This window comes from Misgurnus anguillicaudatus, chromosome 2 (genome assembly GCF_027580225.2).
Source record: "Misgurnus anguillicaudatus chromosome 2, ASM2758022v2, whole genome shotgun sequence".
NCBI lineage: Eukaryota > Metazoa > Chordata > Actinopteri > Cypriniformes > Cobitidae > Misgurnus > Misgurnus anguillicaudatus.
Genome location: NC_073338.2, coordinates 42,270,448 through 42,289,968, shown reverse-complemented (window position 1 = coordinate 42,289,968; position 19,521 = coordinate 42,270,448). Strand labels below are relative to the sequence as shown.

Genomic DNA, 19,521 nt, shown 5'->3' with positions numbered 1-19,521 from the left:
CATACATGTTCAAAATTAATCAATCATAAATCATTTACTCACTCTCAAGATATTTCAAATCCAAATGGCCTTCTTCATCCCTGGAAGACAAAAGACATTAATTTGAAGATCATATCGCTCAAACATCCAGCTATGGTTAAGATGTCACAGATATATTTAAACACTCACATTCTGATACAGTAGTAACACAGCTACAACACTCTTCATATGATTTATTCAATCTTTTCTCTGTGGCAAAAGCAAAGTTAAAAGTGTTAAACTATCAGTTTTTGTCCTCTTTGGCATTAAAAAAACTCAGGATAATTCCTATTATCAGCGTAATGATTTTCTCAGTGTTTTGATCTGGAATTACTTAAATCTAAGTAATTATTCTAAAATGTAAAGCTGATGTCCAAACCTGAGTTCACTGTGAATGTCTCTGTGAGTTTCTGTATGAGACTGACATCTAGTGGACTCTTTATTATATGACTGGGACTCATGTTTGTACACATTTCATAAACACAACCAGGAAGTTCTCGACTTCAGGAAAATTGAAACTAAATCACTGTTAGGTTTTTTATGTTTCGTATTTTCTAAAATGGCAGAAGCGAGTGTTTCCTTGGCTCAGGATCAGTTCATCTGTTCAATCTGTCTGGATTTACTGAAGGATCCTGTGACCATTCCCTGTGGACACTTTTACTGTATGAGCTGTATTACACACTACTGGGATCAGAAGAGAGTCTACAGCTGCCCTCAATGCAGACAGACCTTCACTGTTTTAGGTAAAAACACCATGCTGGCTGAAGTGGTGGAGAAACTGAAGAAAACCAAACTACAAGCTGATCGACCTGATCACTGTTATGCTGAACCTGGAGATGTGAAGTGTGACGTCTGTACTGAGAGAAAACACAAAGCTGTCAAGTCCTGTCTGGTGTGTCTGAACTCTTACTGTCAAAATCATCTTGAACAACATGAGAAATTTTTCAAAGGCAAGAAGCACAACCTGATAGACGCCACTGGACGACTACAGCAGATGATCTGCCCTCAACATGATAAAGCCCTTGAGATTTACTGTCGTACTGATCAGCTCTGTATATGTTATCTGTGTATGGTGGATGAACACAATGAACATAAGACTGTATCAACTGCAGCAGAGAGGGCTGAGAAACAGGTGAGAGCTGAAAGTGATTTGTTAATGTGATCAATTCTGCTCTGCAATATTACTTCATGATCACACTACAGTTACATATACTGTACAGTTTATCTATTATTATTTCCATGTCCAACAGAAACAACTGAAGGAGACGCAGAGAAAATACCAGCAGAGAATCCAGAAGAGTCAGAAGAAGCTTCAGGAGCTGAGAGATGCTGTGAAGACTCATAAGGTGAGTTTTGATCAGAAGAACAACTGCTGTCTGCTGTTTCAGATCTGTTTCAGGACTCTCATCCAATCAGTCAGTGAGGAGTTCAGTGCTGGATGACTTTGACTGAAGTTCACTGTGTGTAACAGACTGTGTGATGTACCAGTAAGAGCTGAATGAATGCTGCTGATTCTAATGCTCCTCTCTCTGTGTGTCCTAATAGCGCTCTGCACAGACAGCAGTGGACGACACTGAGAGGATCTTTACTCAACTGATCACATCCATTGAGAAAAGACGATCTGAAATGACACAGCTGATCAGAGATCAGGAAAAGGCTGCAGTGAGTGAAGCTGAAGGACTCTTGAAGCGACTGGAGCAGGAGATTGATGATCTGAGGAGGAGAGACGCTGAGCTGGAGCAGCTTTTACTCACAGATGATCACATCCATTTCCTCCAGGTAACAGAGATCTGATGAACACGACAGTGGTGTTTAGTAATTGAAGAGCCTGTTCTACTGTGGTTATGTTTTATTAAATGTTGGTGTTGTTTGTCATTGTGTTTGTGTAGAGTTTTCAGTCTCTCTCTGTTCCTCCTGGATCTTCAGACTCAATCAACATCACTGTCAACTCTCTCATCTCTTTTGATGTAGTAAAATCTGTGTCTCATCTGAGAGAGAAATTGGAAGATTTTCGTAGAGAAGAAATGGAAAAAATATCTTATAGAGGTAATGCCCATATTTTTCTGAAAAATCAGGCACATATTATGCAGTGTTTGTATATGCTATATAAATACAATTTAAGTAAAATAAATATTTATGTTTCTTCCCATAGTAAAGTATATTGACAATATTCCCACCCCTGAACTTAATACCAGGGAACAGCTCTTACAATGTGAGTATCAGCAAATAATACACAAGATATACTTTTAAGCTAAATGCTGAAACAAGTTTCACAAGTGAGGAACAGTGATAATGTGCATTTTAAACTCCCCTAGTCTTAAAACAACGTAAAATTATAATTTGCTTCCCTTTAAGCATAAAGTTAGGGATTGCAGCATGTCAGCAGGGAACGTCTCGGTTACATATGTAACCCTCGTTCCCTGAAGGAAGGGAACGGAGACGTCACGTCGTGACCGACGAATTGGGAACCGCTTCGCGGGTGACCTATCTGCTTCGAGAAACCTTTAAAACGCCAATGAACTTGGCATGCAGATAATTGCATCTGCCGGCGCCGCCCCGCCGCGCAGGTATTTAATAAGCGGCAGGTGCAGTTATCAAATCAGCTATTTTTTGCTGAGAAAGCTGGTCAGAAAGAAAAGTGTCCGGCCGATATCAGCAGTGGAACAGCAAATTGTGGCGACGGGACGTGACGTCTCCGTTCCCTTCCTTCAGGGAACGAGGGTTACATATGTAACCGAGACGTTCCCTTTCAGTCGGTCACTACGACGTCACGTCGTGACCGACGAATTGGGAATCCCTACCAAAGCGCCACTGAAGCTGACCCTTCCAGTGCCTGCATAAACCCTCCGACTCTCCTCTTTAAGGGAACGGAAATGGGGTTGAAGCAGAGGCCGGTCACTACTTGTTCCTTAACCCACGATAGTGACTAGGCGAACTGGGAAGCGAACTCGTCAGGCGGGACTAAGATCGCTGCGGAAAAAAAAACCCTCTAGGGGTCTACCACTAAGGTGATGGATAAAAAGACACGAGGTCTATAAAATACACTCTCTTAGCAACACTAGAGAGGCGCGGAACGAACTCCGCTAAGGGAAACGTGGTAAATCATAAACTTTCCACGGAAATACTCACAAAGAAACCACTAGGGGGCGCAATGTGGGCGCTAACCTCACCCAGATAGTCAAGGATACATCTAGTGAGAGGCTGGCAGCCGATGCTCCGCAACATCGGTCACCAAGCGGTGGAAAAGACAAAAAACATTTTTTGTAACGTTTTTGCCTTAATGGCCTTCCATAATGGTGCGGTTTCTGCGCAGCCAAAAAGAAAGGCTCCAAGCCGACACAGGAGCCGTTCCTCGATGTTCTCACTGATCTGACGAGAGAACTCGAGAGGATACCGGCTCAACACGAACACTGTAGAATCTAGTGAACGTATTAGGTGTCGCCCCGCCAGCAGCTCTACAAATATCTGAAAGCGAGGAACCACGAGCCAAAGCCCAAGATGAAGCCACGCTTCTGGTTGAATGGGCTCTCAAACCAAAAGGGCAGGGAATGCCCTGTTTCTCATAAGCCAGGGCGATTGTGTCTACAATCCAGTGAGACATCCTCTGTTTAGTGACAGCTCTCCCTTTCTGCTGACCACCGTAACAGACAAAGAGCTGCTCTGAGGTCCGAAAGCTTTGAGTGCGATCCACATACACACGTAGTGCACGTACAGGACATAACAAAGCCATAGCTGGGTCTGCCTCTTCCAAAGGCAGTGCTTGTAAGTTCACCACTTGATCCCTAAAGGGAGTGGTGGGAACTTTAGGCACATAGCCCGGCCGGGGTCTCAGTGTAACGCTGGATTCAGCCGGCCCGAACTGAAGGCACGAATCGTTGACCGAGAATGCATGAAGATCCCCTATCCTTTTAATAGAAGCCAGTGCGAGGAGCATCAAAGTTTTCATAGTGAGAAACTTGACACTCACCGTCTGCAGAGGCTCGAACGGGCAGTCTCGGAGGGCATTCAGCACCATGGACAGGTCCCAAGGAGGAATAGAGGGAGGACGCGAAGGATTCAGCCTCCGTGCGCCTCTTAAAAACCTAATGACCAGATCGTGCTGACCCACAGATCTACCGTCTATGGGTGCGTGATGCGCGGATATTGCCGCGATATCTACTTTAATAGTAGATGGTGACAGCCTCTTCTCCAAGCGGTGCTGGAGATATGAAAGCACAATACTGATCGAGCATTCTCGGGGGTCCTCTCGTTGAGAAGTACACCAAACAACAAACAGGGTCCATTTCAGCGTATCCGCCTGTCTCGTAGACGGCGCTCGCGCTGCAGCGATGGTGTTAGATACCGCCTGGGGTAAATCACCTACAACCTCCGCGCCCCGTCCAGATACCACACATGGAGGTTCCACAGATCGGGACGGGGGTGCCATAATGTGCCCCCTTCTTGAGACAGAAGGTCCCTCCTCAGGGGAATCCTCCAGGGAGGGGCTGTCGCGAGGAGAGTGAGCTCTGGAAACCAACTCCTGGTGGCCCAATATGGAGCAACTAAAAGAATTTTCTCCTCGTCCTCCCTGACTTTGCACAATGTCTGTGCAATGAGGCGCACTGGGGGAAATGCGTATTTGCGAAGACCTCTCGGCCAGCTGTGCGCCAATGCATCCACGCCGAGTGATCCCTCGTTCAGTGAATAAAATAGGCGACAGTGGGTTGTTTCTGGAGATGCAAACAGATCTATCTGCGCTCTGCCGAAACGTCTCCAAATCAGCTGGACCGATTGAGGGTGGAGTCGCCACTCGCCGGGGCGCGCTGCTCGGGAAAGCGCGTCTGCCGCTGCGTTGAGCGACCCCGGGATGTGAATGGCACGAAGAGACCTCAGATTCTTCTGACTCCAAAAGAGGAGATGGCGGGCGAGATGCGACATGTGACGAGAGCGCACTCCGCCTTGGCGATTGATATACGCAACAGTCGCAATGTTGTCTGTGCGAACTAATACATCTTTGTCTTTCAACTCGTTGCTGAAGCGGACGAGCGCAAGATATACAGCCCACAGTTCTCGGCAATTTATGTGCCAATGCAGCTGGGGTGATGTCCATATTCCTGAAGCTGCAAGCTCGCCATACGTGGCTCCCCACCCCGTGTTGGAGGCATCTGTGCATACTATCGCATGTCTGGAGACCTGTCTCAGAGGCACCCCCGCCCTGAGAAACGCTGGGTCTGACCACGGGGTGAAAGTGAGACGGCATTTCGGTGTGATCGTGACACGGTGAAAGCCGGTGAGCCATGCTCTCCTCGGGACTCGGTCGTGAAGCCAATGCTGAAGCGGTCTCATATGTAGCAAACCGAGCGGTGTTACAGCCGCGGCTGCAGCCATATGCCCCAGTAATTTCTGAAATTGTTTCAGAGGGACCGCAGTCTTGCCCGAAAACGTATTCAAGCAAGCCAGAATCGACTGAACGCGCGCCTCCGTGAGGCGTGCTGTAAGATTGACCGAATCCAATTCCATGCCGAGAAAAGAGATCTTCTGTGTCGGGCACAGTTTGCTCTTCTCTCGGTTGACCTGAAGACCGAGACGGGTGAGGTGTTTGAGCACCCGATCTAGATGAGTGCAAAGCATTTGACGCGACTGTGCAATAATGAGCCAATCGTCGAGATATGCCAAGATGCGAACACCGCTCTCTCTGAGAGGCTTTAAAGCGCCCTCTGCTACTTTTGTGAAGACGCGGGGAGAGAGAGAGAGCCCGAACGGTAAGACTTTGTACTGATATGCTCTTCCCTCGAACGCAAAGCGGAGAAACGGCCTGTGCCGGGGAAGTATTGAGACATGAAAGTACGCGTCCTTCAGGTCGATGGCTGCAAACCAATCCTGTGGGCGAATGCATTGAAATATGGTTTTCTGCGTAAGCATTTTGAACGGCATCTTGTGAAGTGCTCGATTCAGAACGCGCAGATCCAGGATCGGTCGCAACCCGCCGCTTTTCTTGGGTACGATAAAGTAAGGGCTGTAAAACCCTGACCTCATCTCGGCTGGAGGAACCGGCTGAATCGCGTCTTTCGCCAATAAGACAGCAATCTCTGCACGTAGTACGTGCGCATCGGCGGGCTTCACTATAGTGAAACGAATGCCTGTAAATTTGGGAGGTCGCCGGGCGAATTGTATCGCATAGCCAAGACGGATCGTGCGTAAAAGCCAGCGCGACGGACTGGGAAGTTGCTGCCAAGCTTCCAGATACCGGGCGAGGGGAATTAACGGCACAATCGTAGTACCCGCGGCGAGCGGAACGGCGGTGCTCGATGACGCGCTCTCTTGAGCTGCGTTGACATGTGTATTGTGAGAATGAGCACTCACCTGACTCCGCTGATGGATGGCTGCGCGGGGAAGACTCTGATGAAGATATCTCGGTGCGCTTAACACATCCGCTGGCGAGAGAGGAGGGGGAAGAGGACGTAGGGTCATGAGCCCATCCGTCACACCCGACCGCCTCTGAAGACCTGGAGGAGGAAGAGGAATTCGCTCTTTTTGTGGTTTTGTGGGTGCCGGCTGAAAAGCCGGCGGAACGGAAATTAACGAAAACCAAAGATTCCCCACCCGGTTCTCCTCCGGGGGGGGAGTGGTGCGTTCACCATCTCCCGAAGAGCGATCCCCTCCACCTCCAGGTCGCCCATCTCCGGGCCGCTTAGATTTATGCTTTCCACCAGGCTTAGCGGGCGGGGCGGGCTGCTGACGGCCGGTTCCTCGCTTTCTAGGACGGCCCCGATGAGGAACGGAGGCGGCCGCCGCTGCAGGACGCCCTCGGCGAGGGGCAGACTGAGGTGCCGACGTCGACGGGGCAGGTGTTGGTTTCTTCCGACGCGGCATGATGTTGGCAAGAGCCTCAGTCTGCTTCTGGGTGGCTGAGACCTGCTGTGCAAAGTCTTCTACTGCCTCGCCGAACAGGCCGGCCTGGGAGACCGGAGCATTCAAGAGCCGGGTTTTATCGGCATCTCTCATGTCCGCCAGGCACAGCCAAAGGTGGCGCTCCTGGACCACCAAAGTGGACATAGCACGACCGACGGCTTGCGCGGTGGTCTTGGTCGCACGTAGCGCCAGATCCGTAGCCGCACGCAGATCTTTAAAGACCGCCGAATCGTGACCACCCTCGTGCAGGTCCTTCAGAGCCTTAGCCTGATGAACCTGCAACAAAGCCATGGCATGTATGGCTGAAGCTGCCTCCCCACAAGCCCGGTACGCAGACTCCGTCAGGGCTGACGAATGTCTGCAGGCTTGTGAGGGAAGGGTAGGACGGTCCTTCCAGTAGGAAACGCCGGCAGGACACAACTGCATCGCTACCGAACGCTCCACTGTCGGGATACCGGCATACCCTTTATCAGCCCCGCCATCGAGGGAGGTGAGGGGTGATGGCTGATACGGACGGTTCCGGGAGGAAAACGGGGTTTTCCACGTCAGAGTCAGCTCATCATGCACCTCGGGAAAGAAAGGCACCGGTGGGGAAGACTGTGAAGCCCGTGCAGCCCCAAAGTACCAATCATCTAGGCGGGACGGTACGGGAGGGGGAGGAGCTCTCCACTCCAACCCGACCGTCTCCGCAGCCCGAGCGAGCATAGCTGTCATCTCCGGGTCGAGATCAGGAACCGCAACCCTTCCCGAAGGAGGGAGAGGATCCGGATCAACGTCCGAAAATGACGGCCCCCCCTCCGATGTTACGACAGATATCGAATCCTCGGGAGGTCCGACAGAGGTAGAAAGCGACGCAGAACGCGTGCTCTCCGTCTCCATCGGAACCTCGGATGGTTGCGGATCCGGTGGCTGAGAGCCGCTGGACGAACCAGCTTGCCGATTCAGCACCGTAAGGCGGAGGTCGTCTCTCCGTAGCTTCACAGCCGCCTTCTTAGGGGTGATCAGCAACGGAGGGCGGCGTTCCCGGAGAAACGCCACACGACCCCGCAGATCCGCAAGAGTCAAACTCTCGCAAGCGGAGCATGTCCCTCCCACGAAAGCCGCCTCAGCGTGCTGGAGACCCAGACACGAGAGACAACGATCGTGTCCATCACGAGGACCCATATATTTGCCGCATCCAGAAGTCGAACACGGACGGAAAGACATCTTTAAAAAGACGCTTAACGCCCGTGAGCAGTGAACGGCTGTCTTTAAAAAGACGCAAGTTCAACTGCAGCTCTTTTAGGGAAATCACTCTTTCAGATGTGTAGTTGATGAAGCACACAGGGAGGAGAACGCACACACTCAACTAAAAAGAGTGAAAGCGATCACGAAGATCAAAGGTGGTGGAAACACTATGCGAGCCCCGCTGTGGTGCCTTCGCCCAACCAACTAGCACGCAGAGATCTATTCCAGGTAAGAGAGATAAGCAGCTTCTCGTGAGCAGTTTAGTCTGCCAGCTTTCGAAGCTAAAAAGCTGATTTGATAACTGCACCTGCCGCTTATTAAATACCTGCGCGGCGGGGCGGCGCCGGCAGATGCAATTATCTGCATGCCAAGTTCATTGGCGTTTTAAAGGTTTCTCGAAGCAGATAGGTCACCCGCGAAGCGGTTCCCAATTCGTCGGTCACGACGTGACGTCGTAGTGACCGACTGAAAGGGAACTATGGCTCTCCTGGTTGAGCCTGGTTTCTCACAAGGTTCTTTTTCATTTAAACATCAATGGTTATGGTTAATAAATTGAAAGACAGGGGTTTCATTCCTCTTTGAAAATATGTAGCTGCACAACATGCTAGCTGGTTGGAAAGCTTAGCTCTGAGAGTTTCTGTTGCAAAGCAGGAGGATCATAATAGACCACACAGATAGGGACAGTATATGGTCTCATCCCGTATCCCACTGTCAGGATGTGTGCAGAAGGAGAGAGGAGACTAACCTCGGATGACAATGAACATGGAACTTGACAAAGCAACTAAACAGGCAAATTAAAGCATGAAACAACATTTGAACTGACAAAGGACTGGGAAAAAATAGTCTATGGCCCTGTCCCAAATGGGGCACTTCATGTGGACTTTCAGTCTCGTGGCCTTAAAATGCGCATGCGCGCTTAGTATACGAGTCCGTAAGGGTGTCCCATCTGTCATTTTAACACTCCAAAGTGTGCTCATCAGTGCCCCCTTTGAACCCTTGATGCGGTCTTCGGTGGAGTCCGCACTGCAGCAGGCTTCATGCACTTTACCAACCCAGAAGTCCCTGCGAAAGAGCAATCAGACGATGGATGTGAGGAGTTCACACTGATGGGCAACTTCTGTTCCTATTTCTGACGTAATGCTCAAGTCTGTCCCAAAATACGACTCCAGTGCGCCCTCGTGGACTCGCGTCAAGGGTCCATAAGTTCTGCACTACATGATGTCATAAAAGTGTGGACTCTGAGGATGTCCACAAGTCAGGAGTGTGCCATTTGGGACAGGGCCGAAATAGTGGAGCTGATGGTAAGCTGGCAGGTGAGGATAATTGAAGACAAGACACTGGTGAGGTAGCTTGGAGGATTATGGGAAATGGAGTCTGTAGGGAAATCAATGGGGGAAACAGGCAGGATAACAGACTTGGATTATGACACCATAGGAAAAATATTGATATATTACCAAAACTGATTTATGTAAATAGATTTTAATTTAATTGAATTAAACTCCAACTATAATGATGTTCAGTCATTACTTAAATTTACAGAAAAAAATAAAGAAATATGCTTTTCCACAAAGAAACATGAGAACAAACAACATTTCATTAAAAACTCTGATTTTCAATGCTATTAAAATTTGTTCTTTTCATTAAAACATTTATTTATGAAATAAAATTGCTTGACTTAAAGACTCTTACACAAAACAAAATCAGTTTGAAAAATAAAACCTTTTAACAAAATGTATAACTTCTGTGCAACAAACTGTCTGTAACAGTAAGTCAGATGTAGTCAGATTCTTTCTGTAAATTATTTTAATTTCTGATACAATCTTTACACAATTATGGTCCTTACAAATATTAAATTAGGCCTTTTTTAAAGTTTTAATTTATTAATTATTGAAATGCATTCAAATATTCTTTTGTCTCTGTCATAGATTATCATCCGATTACTGCAGAGCCAAACACAGCACATAAATGTCTCTGTCTTTCTAAGGGGAACAGAGTGGTTACTAATGCTGCGTCCGAAACCGCCTACTACATACTATATAGTACGCGAAAAGCAGTAGGCGAAGCGAGTAGTATGTCCGAATACATAGTATTCGAAAATCAGTATGCGAAAAGTACCCGGATGACCTACTTCTTCCGGTTAGATTTTGCAGTGTGCATACGATGGACGCTACACTATCCCATGATGCCCCGGACGAGGAGTTATCCAACGAAGAAGAAGAGGCACGCGGCTGTTTTCGCGCTGAAATGACACGACGTGATGACGACGTATGTCACGTGATGTAGCAACATGGCGGATGTAGTACGTCCGAATCTCATTCATACTACCAGGATTCATACTATACAGTACCTACTGTTTTAACGCCAAGTAAGTAGGTACTTCATCTAATTCAGTACCTACTATACAGTATGCGGTTTCGGACGCAGCCCAAGACAGACACAAGCCAGCTGTATCCTGATCATCCCGACAGATTTGATGTTTATCATCAGGTGTTGTGTAGTGAGAGTGTGAGTGGACGCTGTTACTGGGAGGTTGAGTGGAGTGGAAATGTGCGAATATCTGTGTCATATAAGAGCATCAGCAGGAAAGGTGGTAAGAGTTTGTTTGGATGTAATGATCAGTCCTGGAGTTTGAATTGTACTGGCTCCAGATGTTCATTTTGGCACAATAACATTGATACTGAACTTCCTGTAGTGTCCAGATCTTCTAGAATAGGAGTTTATGTGGATCACAGTGGAGGATCTCTGTCCTTCTACAGCGTCTCTGACACAATGACCCTCATCCACAGAGTCAACACCACATTCACGTAACCTCTCTATCCTGGGTTTAGAGTTTATTTTGGATCAGTAAAACTGTGTGATCCAACAGTATAGATGTTTTTTTTACTTATTATAAAGGAAAATTCTGATCTAAAACATTGTTTTTTGTTGTATCGATGTTGCACTGTTGCGTACTGGCACATGCAATTTAGCTGAACATGCTAGGTGCACTGCATGTCATATTTTAGATCATATTTAGGAGTTCATCAAACTAAACTTAAAAAACTGATTTTTTCAACATGTATAAGTTTAAAAATATATTAAAAACAGGGTGGTTATCTTGTCACAAGTTAAGATACAAAAAAAACAGGTAAGCTTTTCCTGAAATTTTGTTGATGACACAAAAAATATCTGCACCGAATTAAGAACCTATATTTATACCTGACACGATTATCTCTCTTGTAATTTAATATTATGGTCGGTGTTCACTTTTAAATGATAAAAAAGAGATTCCTGAAACAAACGATATAGGAATCATCAGGTGTTTCTGTACCTAAAGTAAATACAGAGATGATCAAAGTCAAAGTAAGCAAACAGGTATTTCTGTGTCTATAAAATCATTAATTTTTGTATTTTTCTTGTTATAAATAACCTTTTAGGAATTGTATATAAAGCTTTATCAATTAACAATCACAAATGATGTGTAATTTGTCTTTTTTTTTGGTCATGACTGCTTTGATGCACTAAAATTAAATAAAATCGCTGAACTGTAGCTGGACTTCCCAGGTAGGATCACATTTATTTTTAGGTTTAGAAATCTAAAATGTTTTTGTGTGATTTTCTGTACATTGTGGCTTTAAAATGCTATGAGGAATCATTAAACATATGTTCATTAACATTGCCTTTCCTTTTAACTTAAGAGGAAAAAATTCAGTATATAATACTATATTCATTTATACATTTGGCAGCCGCTTTTATCCAAACCAACTTATAGTGCATTTCAGGTATGAATTTTTAATCATTATATCAGTGTGTGTGTTCCCTGAAATCTGTGAAATATGTTTTTTTGTCTCACTTATGGATTAATAAACTGCATTTGGGTTCTCAAATCGCTCACCTCTTAATTATTACAGAAAGCTTGACCAACAATGAACCCAGCAGTACTTCTACAGCTACACCAAGGCAACCGCCCTATTAAAACTATATGGATGAATTCTTGGATTTATGTTATCAGGTAGAATTTAATGATGTAGCAATACTGCTACAGTGTTTGTCACACCAGAGCCCAATGTCATGCCTGCAATATCAAAACCTCCTCACGTCATGCCTGCCATGCCACAGACTGCTCCCGTCATGCCCGCTATGTCACAGCCTGCTCACACCATGCCTGCTATGCCACAGCCTGCTCACGTGAAGCCTGCCATACCACGTCATGTCTGTCATGCCACAGCCTGCTCAAATAATGCTACAACTTTGTGTTGTGTTTGGACCACACACTGCACTACAGTTCCCACAGAGTTCACTGCAACCCATGAACCAGTCTCCTGCCACACCCAAGATGGCCACTGCCATGCCTGAACCTGTTCCCAAGATGGCCGCCACCATGCCTGAACCTGTTCCCAAGATGAATTCTCAGTGGAGAATTATTACAACCATTTACAATAGTGTGGTGATGCGATCAACCAGTTTGATTATTTGTATGGAAATGGTATGTTCCACGGGTATAAAAGGGGATGAGATTGACAGGCAACCAAGCGCACATCACCAAGCGCGTCATCTGGGGTTTCGGAAGTGATGTAACTTCCTGTGCATCGTGTTTATGTCTACGAGTGTGTGGCTGAGGAACATTGCAGATGTGTCAAGTGACACTTTGTCAGCTTTTCAATTGTACACGTCAAGTGTGCGGAGCGGCGTGAGTCCTATTGGCAGTGTCATGGAGGTGTTGCAGCAGGCTTTTTGGGCATCGTTGAGCTTTGCGTCCTTTCTGGATAATCAATACTGACTACTGAGCGGCTGCAGTAATGAACGCATGAAAAGGAGCGCAATTGTAAAGATTGGGTTGTTTATTTCTTCATGTTGGCCCAGGCTTGAGACGCTCTTCACTGCCTCTTAACGGATGCATGTAGTGGTTTGGAAACTCCTAATTGGGGTTTTTTTATGATTTGATTTGTTTTGTAAATGTGATGTTTTTTATGACACTTTTGTGCTTTTGTTAAGGAGAGCCGCTATTACCAGGTGATGCTAACTCCTTTGGCAGCGGTGTTCTTTTATAAATCATAGTGTGCTGTTTGTATGTGTGTAGTTTGTGTGTTTGTCTAATTTTGTTGTTCTTCTCCCTTCTGAATTGGGATACCAGTGCTAGCCAGTGTCTGCGGTGTGTGGTGGTGGTACAGCTGTCGACTTGCAGTGATCACAATTGGGTTTGTGGTGTGGTGGGGTGTTGTGAGAGAACACGAGTGCTTGCTGTGTTTAGTTGAAAAGGCAGGACATATTCCCCAGTTCTGAAGTGGTAAAACAAGAGTGTGCATGGATGAGTGATGTTGTAATTTATTGTACTCTTTTAAAATTGTGCATATTAAAATGAATCATGTATTTTCAATGTGTTCTGAATAAATTGTTTGAAATATTTCCTGTTGTCTGATATCTGTCTCAGCCACTGCGTATTTGTGTGCTTTTGGTACGTCTGGGTCCCTGGCCCATTTCCGGGGTGGCGTAGTCAATTTACTGCCATATTTGGTATTGGTTAAACACTTTCACATGCCACAATAGCAACTATGTTTTTTAACTGCACTAAACCATTGTTACTTTTCGTAAGGTTTTTAAATTGATAAATAGTAAATAGCAATGTTAAAAATCATTGTAGTATGTAGAAAATACATTAACTCTGCATTGCACTGTCAATTATTTGCAAATATACAAATGTTAACCCAAGGATTAGTAATGTACACTGTGAAGCATCAGATTTTAACTTATCTCCACGTGGGCTTAAAAGCAGTGTTTAGATATGAAGATTACCCGGGGTTAAGCGTAGTGTGAAATGCCTTTCTGTATGGTCTTTATAAAAAATTAGACCGTACAATTTCTTTAATGTGTTTACTCTCATGTTATAATTATTACAAATATTTCAATGGTATTGAATCCTGTGAACTACATTTGTCACCGTATATACATTGTTTAAATATCACAGGCAAAATGATGGTATGTGTAAAAGGTAAAGACTTTGCAGCTGTTGCTTTGGTTTAATGTTTGTCAGATGTAATTGTCACAGGTCGGAGCGGACCACCCCTAACATGAGTCACGCTTCTCCCTCAGTTTCCACCTTGAGGAGGTCCCAAAATGCCCCAATGACCAAACAGATGAGAAAAGAGATCAAATCTAACAATCATTATTAAATATTAAAAAAGGTTGGGGAAAGGAAAAGGGGAGGGATTCTTAAAAAGGGTAAGGTTCTGAAACTTTGGATAAGCTCTGAGTCGCTTCTGACTCTTAGGGGGACCACGGGTAAGCCTTCCTGGCCTATTCTCATCGTATAAGTATAACAAAGCAGCCGCCTGGCATCACCACTTCACTCTTCTATTGCAGGGCTCCTTCGTCAGCCTAAGAAGTCACCAATGACAGCACAGATATCAACACAGCACTACAACTGCCCAAGTGTACACACTTCAGAAAGACTCACCCACAGCACTCCACACACTCACGGTGAATAAGGTCAGCGTCACAACGTTTTGGCCAAACCTGTAGTCCTGAAATAGGCGTATGACTGGGACAGAGGACAGCTAAAATGTAATGTTGATGTCACGATCCCTAGCTCCTCCTTCCTCTTCTCACTGGATTCAAACACTTTAAAATGGCAGAGATGAACTGAGGTGACAGTATTCACACACAAACAACATAGCAGGGTAACAGCAGAGCGACTTCCAACACAGCACACTGTTCCTTTAAACACTGATTACTTTCCTTCCTCTTGCAGATGTCACTTGTATCCGAGATTTCATATACATCGAGTGCTTCGATGGTAAGTTCTCCCCGCCACTCCGATCCCTGTGTTCTTCTAACACACAGTCACACTAGCCATGTTTCCATCCACATGTTTTTATCCGAATTAAGTGATATCGAATGAAAAATGCGTTATGGAAACAGTAAAATTCGATTGAATTTCATGAATATCGACTCAAAAGAAATACGTTCGATCTCATCGGATTTTATCTTGATTGATATATGGCTTATCCGATAAACGCTGATGGAAACGTTATTTGCCGAATAAATAATGATTTGCGATTAAGGTTTAGGTCCTTTTATGCTTGCAAAGAAGAAAAAGTTTTAGGTCATTTCCGCTCTGGTAGCACACATGGCGTGTGTCAACAAAGTCAGATGTAAGTAGACAAACGACGAGACGAGATTAATTTTAAATTTAATTTACCAGAGAAAATAACGGCTATTTTAGAGCTGAAGATCTTTGCCCGAACCCAACGGGTTCGGTCGGATTCGGGCTTCATTTCTAACATTTTACACGGGCCGTGCTCCGCCTTTGCACGGTAGGCTAAATGAGCGGTCAAGTTCAATGCTGCTGCTGAATGCCTAAGCGCAGGACCACGCTGAAGCCATTTACAGTGGATTTAATAATTTCCTCAACAAAAATGTAGCCTAATCTTGGTGAGTAAAGGTTTTTTAATGTATAACTAAATATGACTTAGTCTTAAATACATAATTTAGACAGAGGATATAGACTAATGTTGGCATTAATGTAAAGAAAGTGCCGAAGCAAATACCACGGAACCTTTATCTTAATTTCGTTATTCCCAAATAACCATCTTATTCAGAATGTATTATCTTAATTCGTTAAGAAATAATTGTTTTTATTGGCATGTTGACCTATAATGTTGCATATGCCTATTTAGAACGAGATGTTACGATGTTACAGATGACTTTTTTTTCTTTGTTTCAACTTCCAAGTGACGTGTAGCCCAGTTAGTCATTAATAAACAATGTTAAAACCTGTGTAAATTACTCATTCTTGATAAAAGCTGTTTGTGTGCGCAAATTTAAATAATGTATGGCTGTAAACGGGTTCGGGCTTTTAAAAAGCTGTCAATCTAAATGTAGGCTACTTTCGTGTTCAGGCTGCATTCTGTCGGGCTCCGGTCGTTTCAGGCCCGATTACAGCTCTATTTTAGATAGCAAAAATCTAAGAAATGCCATAATTTATCAGGAACTGGCGAAGGAAATGTCAAGACGTGGGACGTCCTCCGGAGTAAATGAGGCGCTCAAACAGCGATACGTGTTTCAAAAAAGAGAGTTATCTTGCAACGGTGCCGGAGGGAAAATAAAAGCAAATTTGACCTTGATGAGATGGATCCTCGGTCAAAGAACCCTCGTAGCTTCATTGGCTTCCAATATTAACAACTCTAAAGATATTTTTTCGTTCTCATTTAGGCTACGTTAAGAATTGATCCGGACTATCATTTCACGTTAATGCCTCCGTTGTCGTTGGGCATTTACATGCATCTACATCATCATAGCAATTAACGTCATTTTCTTATTATTATAGCTCGATATGTCGCTATCAGCTCAGCTGGCACATAAGCACTTATAACTTGTGAAATGCCGCAAATTTGTCTAGCAAAACTTTGTTCGCAAATGTTTGCTTGAATATTGTGCGATTCAGTGCGAAAATGAATGGAAACACCTTCAAATGTCTCAAATCAATTCGATATACCAATTTGATCGCAAACCAGCATGTGACGTCATTACGCACAGGTTTTTATTCGCTTTAAAGCCGTTGGATGGAAACACACTTTCACCAGCTTTATTCGCATAAGTTTTTTAACCGAACTTCAGATAATTCGATTGACAAGTGGATGGAAACTTAGCTACTGATAACAATCACCTCATAGATGTACGAATGATTTCACTTAGCTTGGTTATACTTGCAGTCTAATTTCTCCATCTTGCTTTTCCTGCCCAGCCTGCTATTCCACATCAATGCGTCTCTCCTCACAATCCGACCATGTCCATCTTGCCCACAATGCTTTCCAGAAATCAACCTCTCTTTCCGATCTTCCTGTCGCCCTATTTATGTGCCCCTGCTTCTCCACAATCACCGATCACCACGCTTATTAAGCACACCTGAACCCATTATCACTTGATTTCGTTTGCCCGGAGTCGGCTGGAACCAGCCAAGTGTTTCAGTGAATTCGGGCGTAACTATTTCTGCCATTTTAGTTCAGCCATTTTGAAGTCACTCCGTGACATAAGCCGTTTCTCAATACCAAGTACGCCAAACTCGGACTTGTGTCCTTCGTAGTTCGAACTTGCAAGTTCAGACTCGGAAGAACAAACTCCTGACGCGAAATGCATTCTGGGAAACTTCGCTGTCATAAGTCCACACAAGTCTCCTCTGATGCATCCTCGATAAAATGGGCGGATCAAGAACACATCCGGGGATTTATGTGAACTTGGGCTTGATGCAAACCTATGATGCGAACTTTGATTTGGAACAGTACTTGGTCCGCAACTGATGATGTTTCACAAGTCCACAAGAACACAAGTACAGACAAGAACGCATATTGAGAAACGGCTATAATGTTCACCTGATGGTACAGCATGTGATGCGGCATGTTCATCCATTGACTTTCTCTTTAAAAAACACAAAATAATTACCCACATCTTTGAATAGCACACAACCAAAAATATTACTGTGAAGCTATTTTCAAATTGCTCATTGCCTTACCATCACAAACAACTAGCAGCAACTTTTTATGTTGGCTTGACAAAGTCGAGATACTACTGTTGTTGTATCTAAGCTTATTATTAAACAACTTCTGATCCCCAAAATTTGTGACTGTAACTCTACATAAAGCTTTCAGGCTACATCCACAAAACTTTCCAAAAGTCTCCAAACTGGTCTGATTTAGCATTCTATGCCTTTTCTAACTGATGGGACTTACCAAATTCCTAAATGGGGAGATCAAACGCCCCAAAATTTTCATTGACTGCGAGCGAGAAATTTGTATATTTGAAGAGGCTGGCAGGCTGTGTAAGAGCCTGCCTCACAATGGGGTGTAAGCTGTACCCCTGCCGCATAAGAGTCACCAAAAATCCCCCATTGACTTATAATGGGGCAGGGAACATGCCCATATAAGGGAATAAAACGTTACAGATGGGATATCTTTGCTTTACAGCAGGGTTCCCCAAATCTTACCCTGGAGGGCCGGAGCACTGCAGAGTTTAGGTACAACCCTGATCAAACACACCTGAGCAAGCTAATCAAGGTCTTCATGATCACTAAAAATCACAGGTGGGTAAGTTTGATTAGGGTTGGACCTAAACTCTGTAGTGCTCCGGCCCTCCAGGGTAAGATTTGGGGAACCCTGCTTTACAGTGTCATAGAGACAAGGGGGTGGGCTCATTTTACTCAGGCATCCAATCAGTCTCTCAGGATCCCCCCAAAGCTAACAAGCCACACCATTTTGGGCACCCTAGCAACATCTCCCATAGACTGCTATTATAAAATGCCCAGATGGATATCTTTGCAACACAGTGTCATAAGCCTCTTTCACACAGTAATTCTAGGAAATTACCATGAATTTACCAGAATGAATTTACCAGTAAATACAAAAATGTGCTGTTCACACATGCAGTGACGTTCCGTCTTTTTACCACTAAGACATCATTCACAGATCAGTATCAAAATACCGGTAAACTTAGAGAGAAAGCGGAAGTTACCTGTGGCGCGCGGCCGGCGAGCTCAGTGTCGTATTTGTAAACAATGGAGGGTTGTGACTTAATATCCATGATACATATTTTGTTGTTTTCACATCTGTGGCAAACGCTGACAGTCGCGAAGTTGCTCGTGACCAAACAACATTGCGTTAGGCGTGCCAGTTCCACCAGACACGTCCCGAACATGTTTTCGGGTTTGTTCTCCGGAAGTCGCATTGCTCGACCGCATACGTCATCACATTTCAGTTAGAAATACGCATACGTCTTCACATACATTCGAAAATTAAGATTTATTTATTTTAAGACATACAATCATTGTAGTTTCATTCTTACCTTGAAATGTGACGGGTGCTTTTCTGAAATTAAACCCGAAATATTAAACCTTGATGGCGTATGCGTTAGACCAACGCGACTTCCGGAGAACGAACCCGAAAACATGTTCGGGACGTGTCTGGCGGAACTGGCACGAATGGCCACCCTAACTGATTTACCGGAAAGGTTCTGTTCGCACATGACCTGTTAACTGCAATTTACCAATAAATTACCAGTAAAGACTGTATGTGTGAAAGGGACTATTGAGACAGGGGGTGGGCTCATTTTACTCAGGCATCCAATCAAACCCTTATATCTCTGCATCTGAACATCATAGAGAAATGGGGTTGGGTCTTTAAATAATTTTAGCTTCACGGTAGATTTATGCTAAATCATGCTAGCTTCATGTTAAATCATGCTAACTTCTGTAATGGAAAAATATAATATATATAATATCATATCCATCCGTTGGCCCAAAGGCAGAAACCAACCGGCATGGCAGAAGGGTCATCAAGTGGTCTTTTCTGGCGCTAACTGATTACTTTTTGGCGTTACGTAATTTAGGTAGTATTAGCTGTCTCAAATAGATAAAAT

At 44.7% G+C, this 19,521-nt stretch overlaps 1 protein-coding gene across 1 annotated transcript; it reads left to right on the top strand.

Annotated features, from left to right (window-relative positions):
- Positions 1-303: 303 nt before the first annotated feature.
- Positions 304-10,535, top strand: LOC141350563 (tripartite motif-containing protein 16-like). The gene is made up of 6 exons (XM_073855958.1): positions 304-1,150; positions 1,269-1,364; positions 1,564-1,797; positions 1,908-2,064; positions 2,171-2,230; positions 10,062-10,535. Exons 1-6 carry the CDS (start codon positions 578-580, stop codon positions 10,382-10,384), a joined length of 1,443 nt encoding a protein of 480 aa, XP_073712059.1. The 5' UTR covers positions 304-577; the 3' UTR covers positions 10,385-10,535.
- Positions 10,536-19,521: the final 8,986 nt, after the last annotated feature.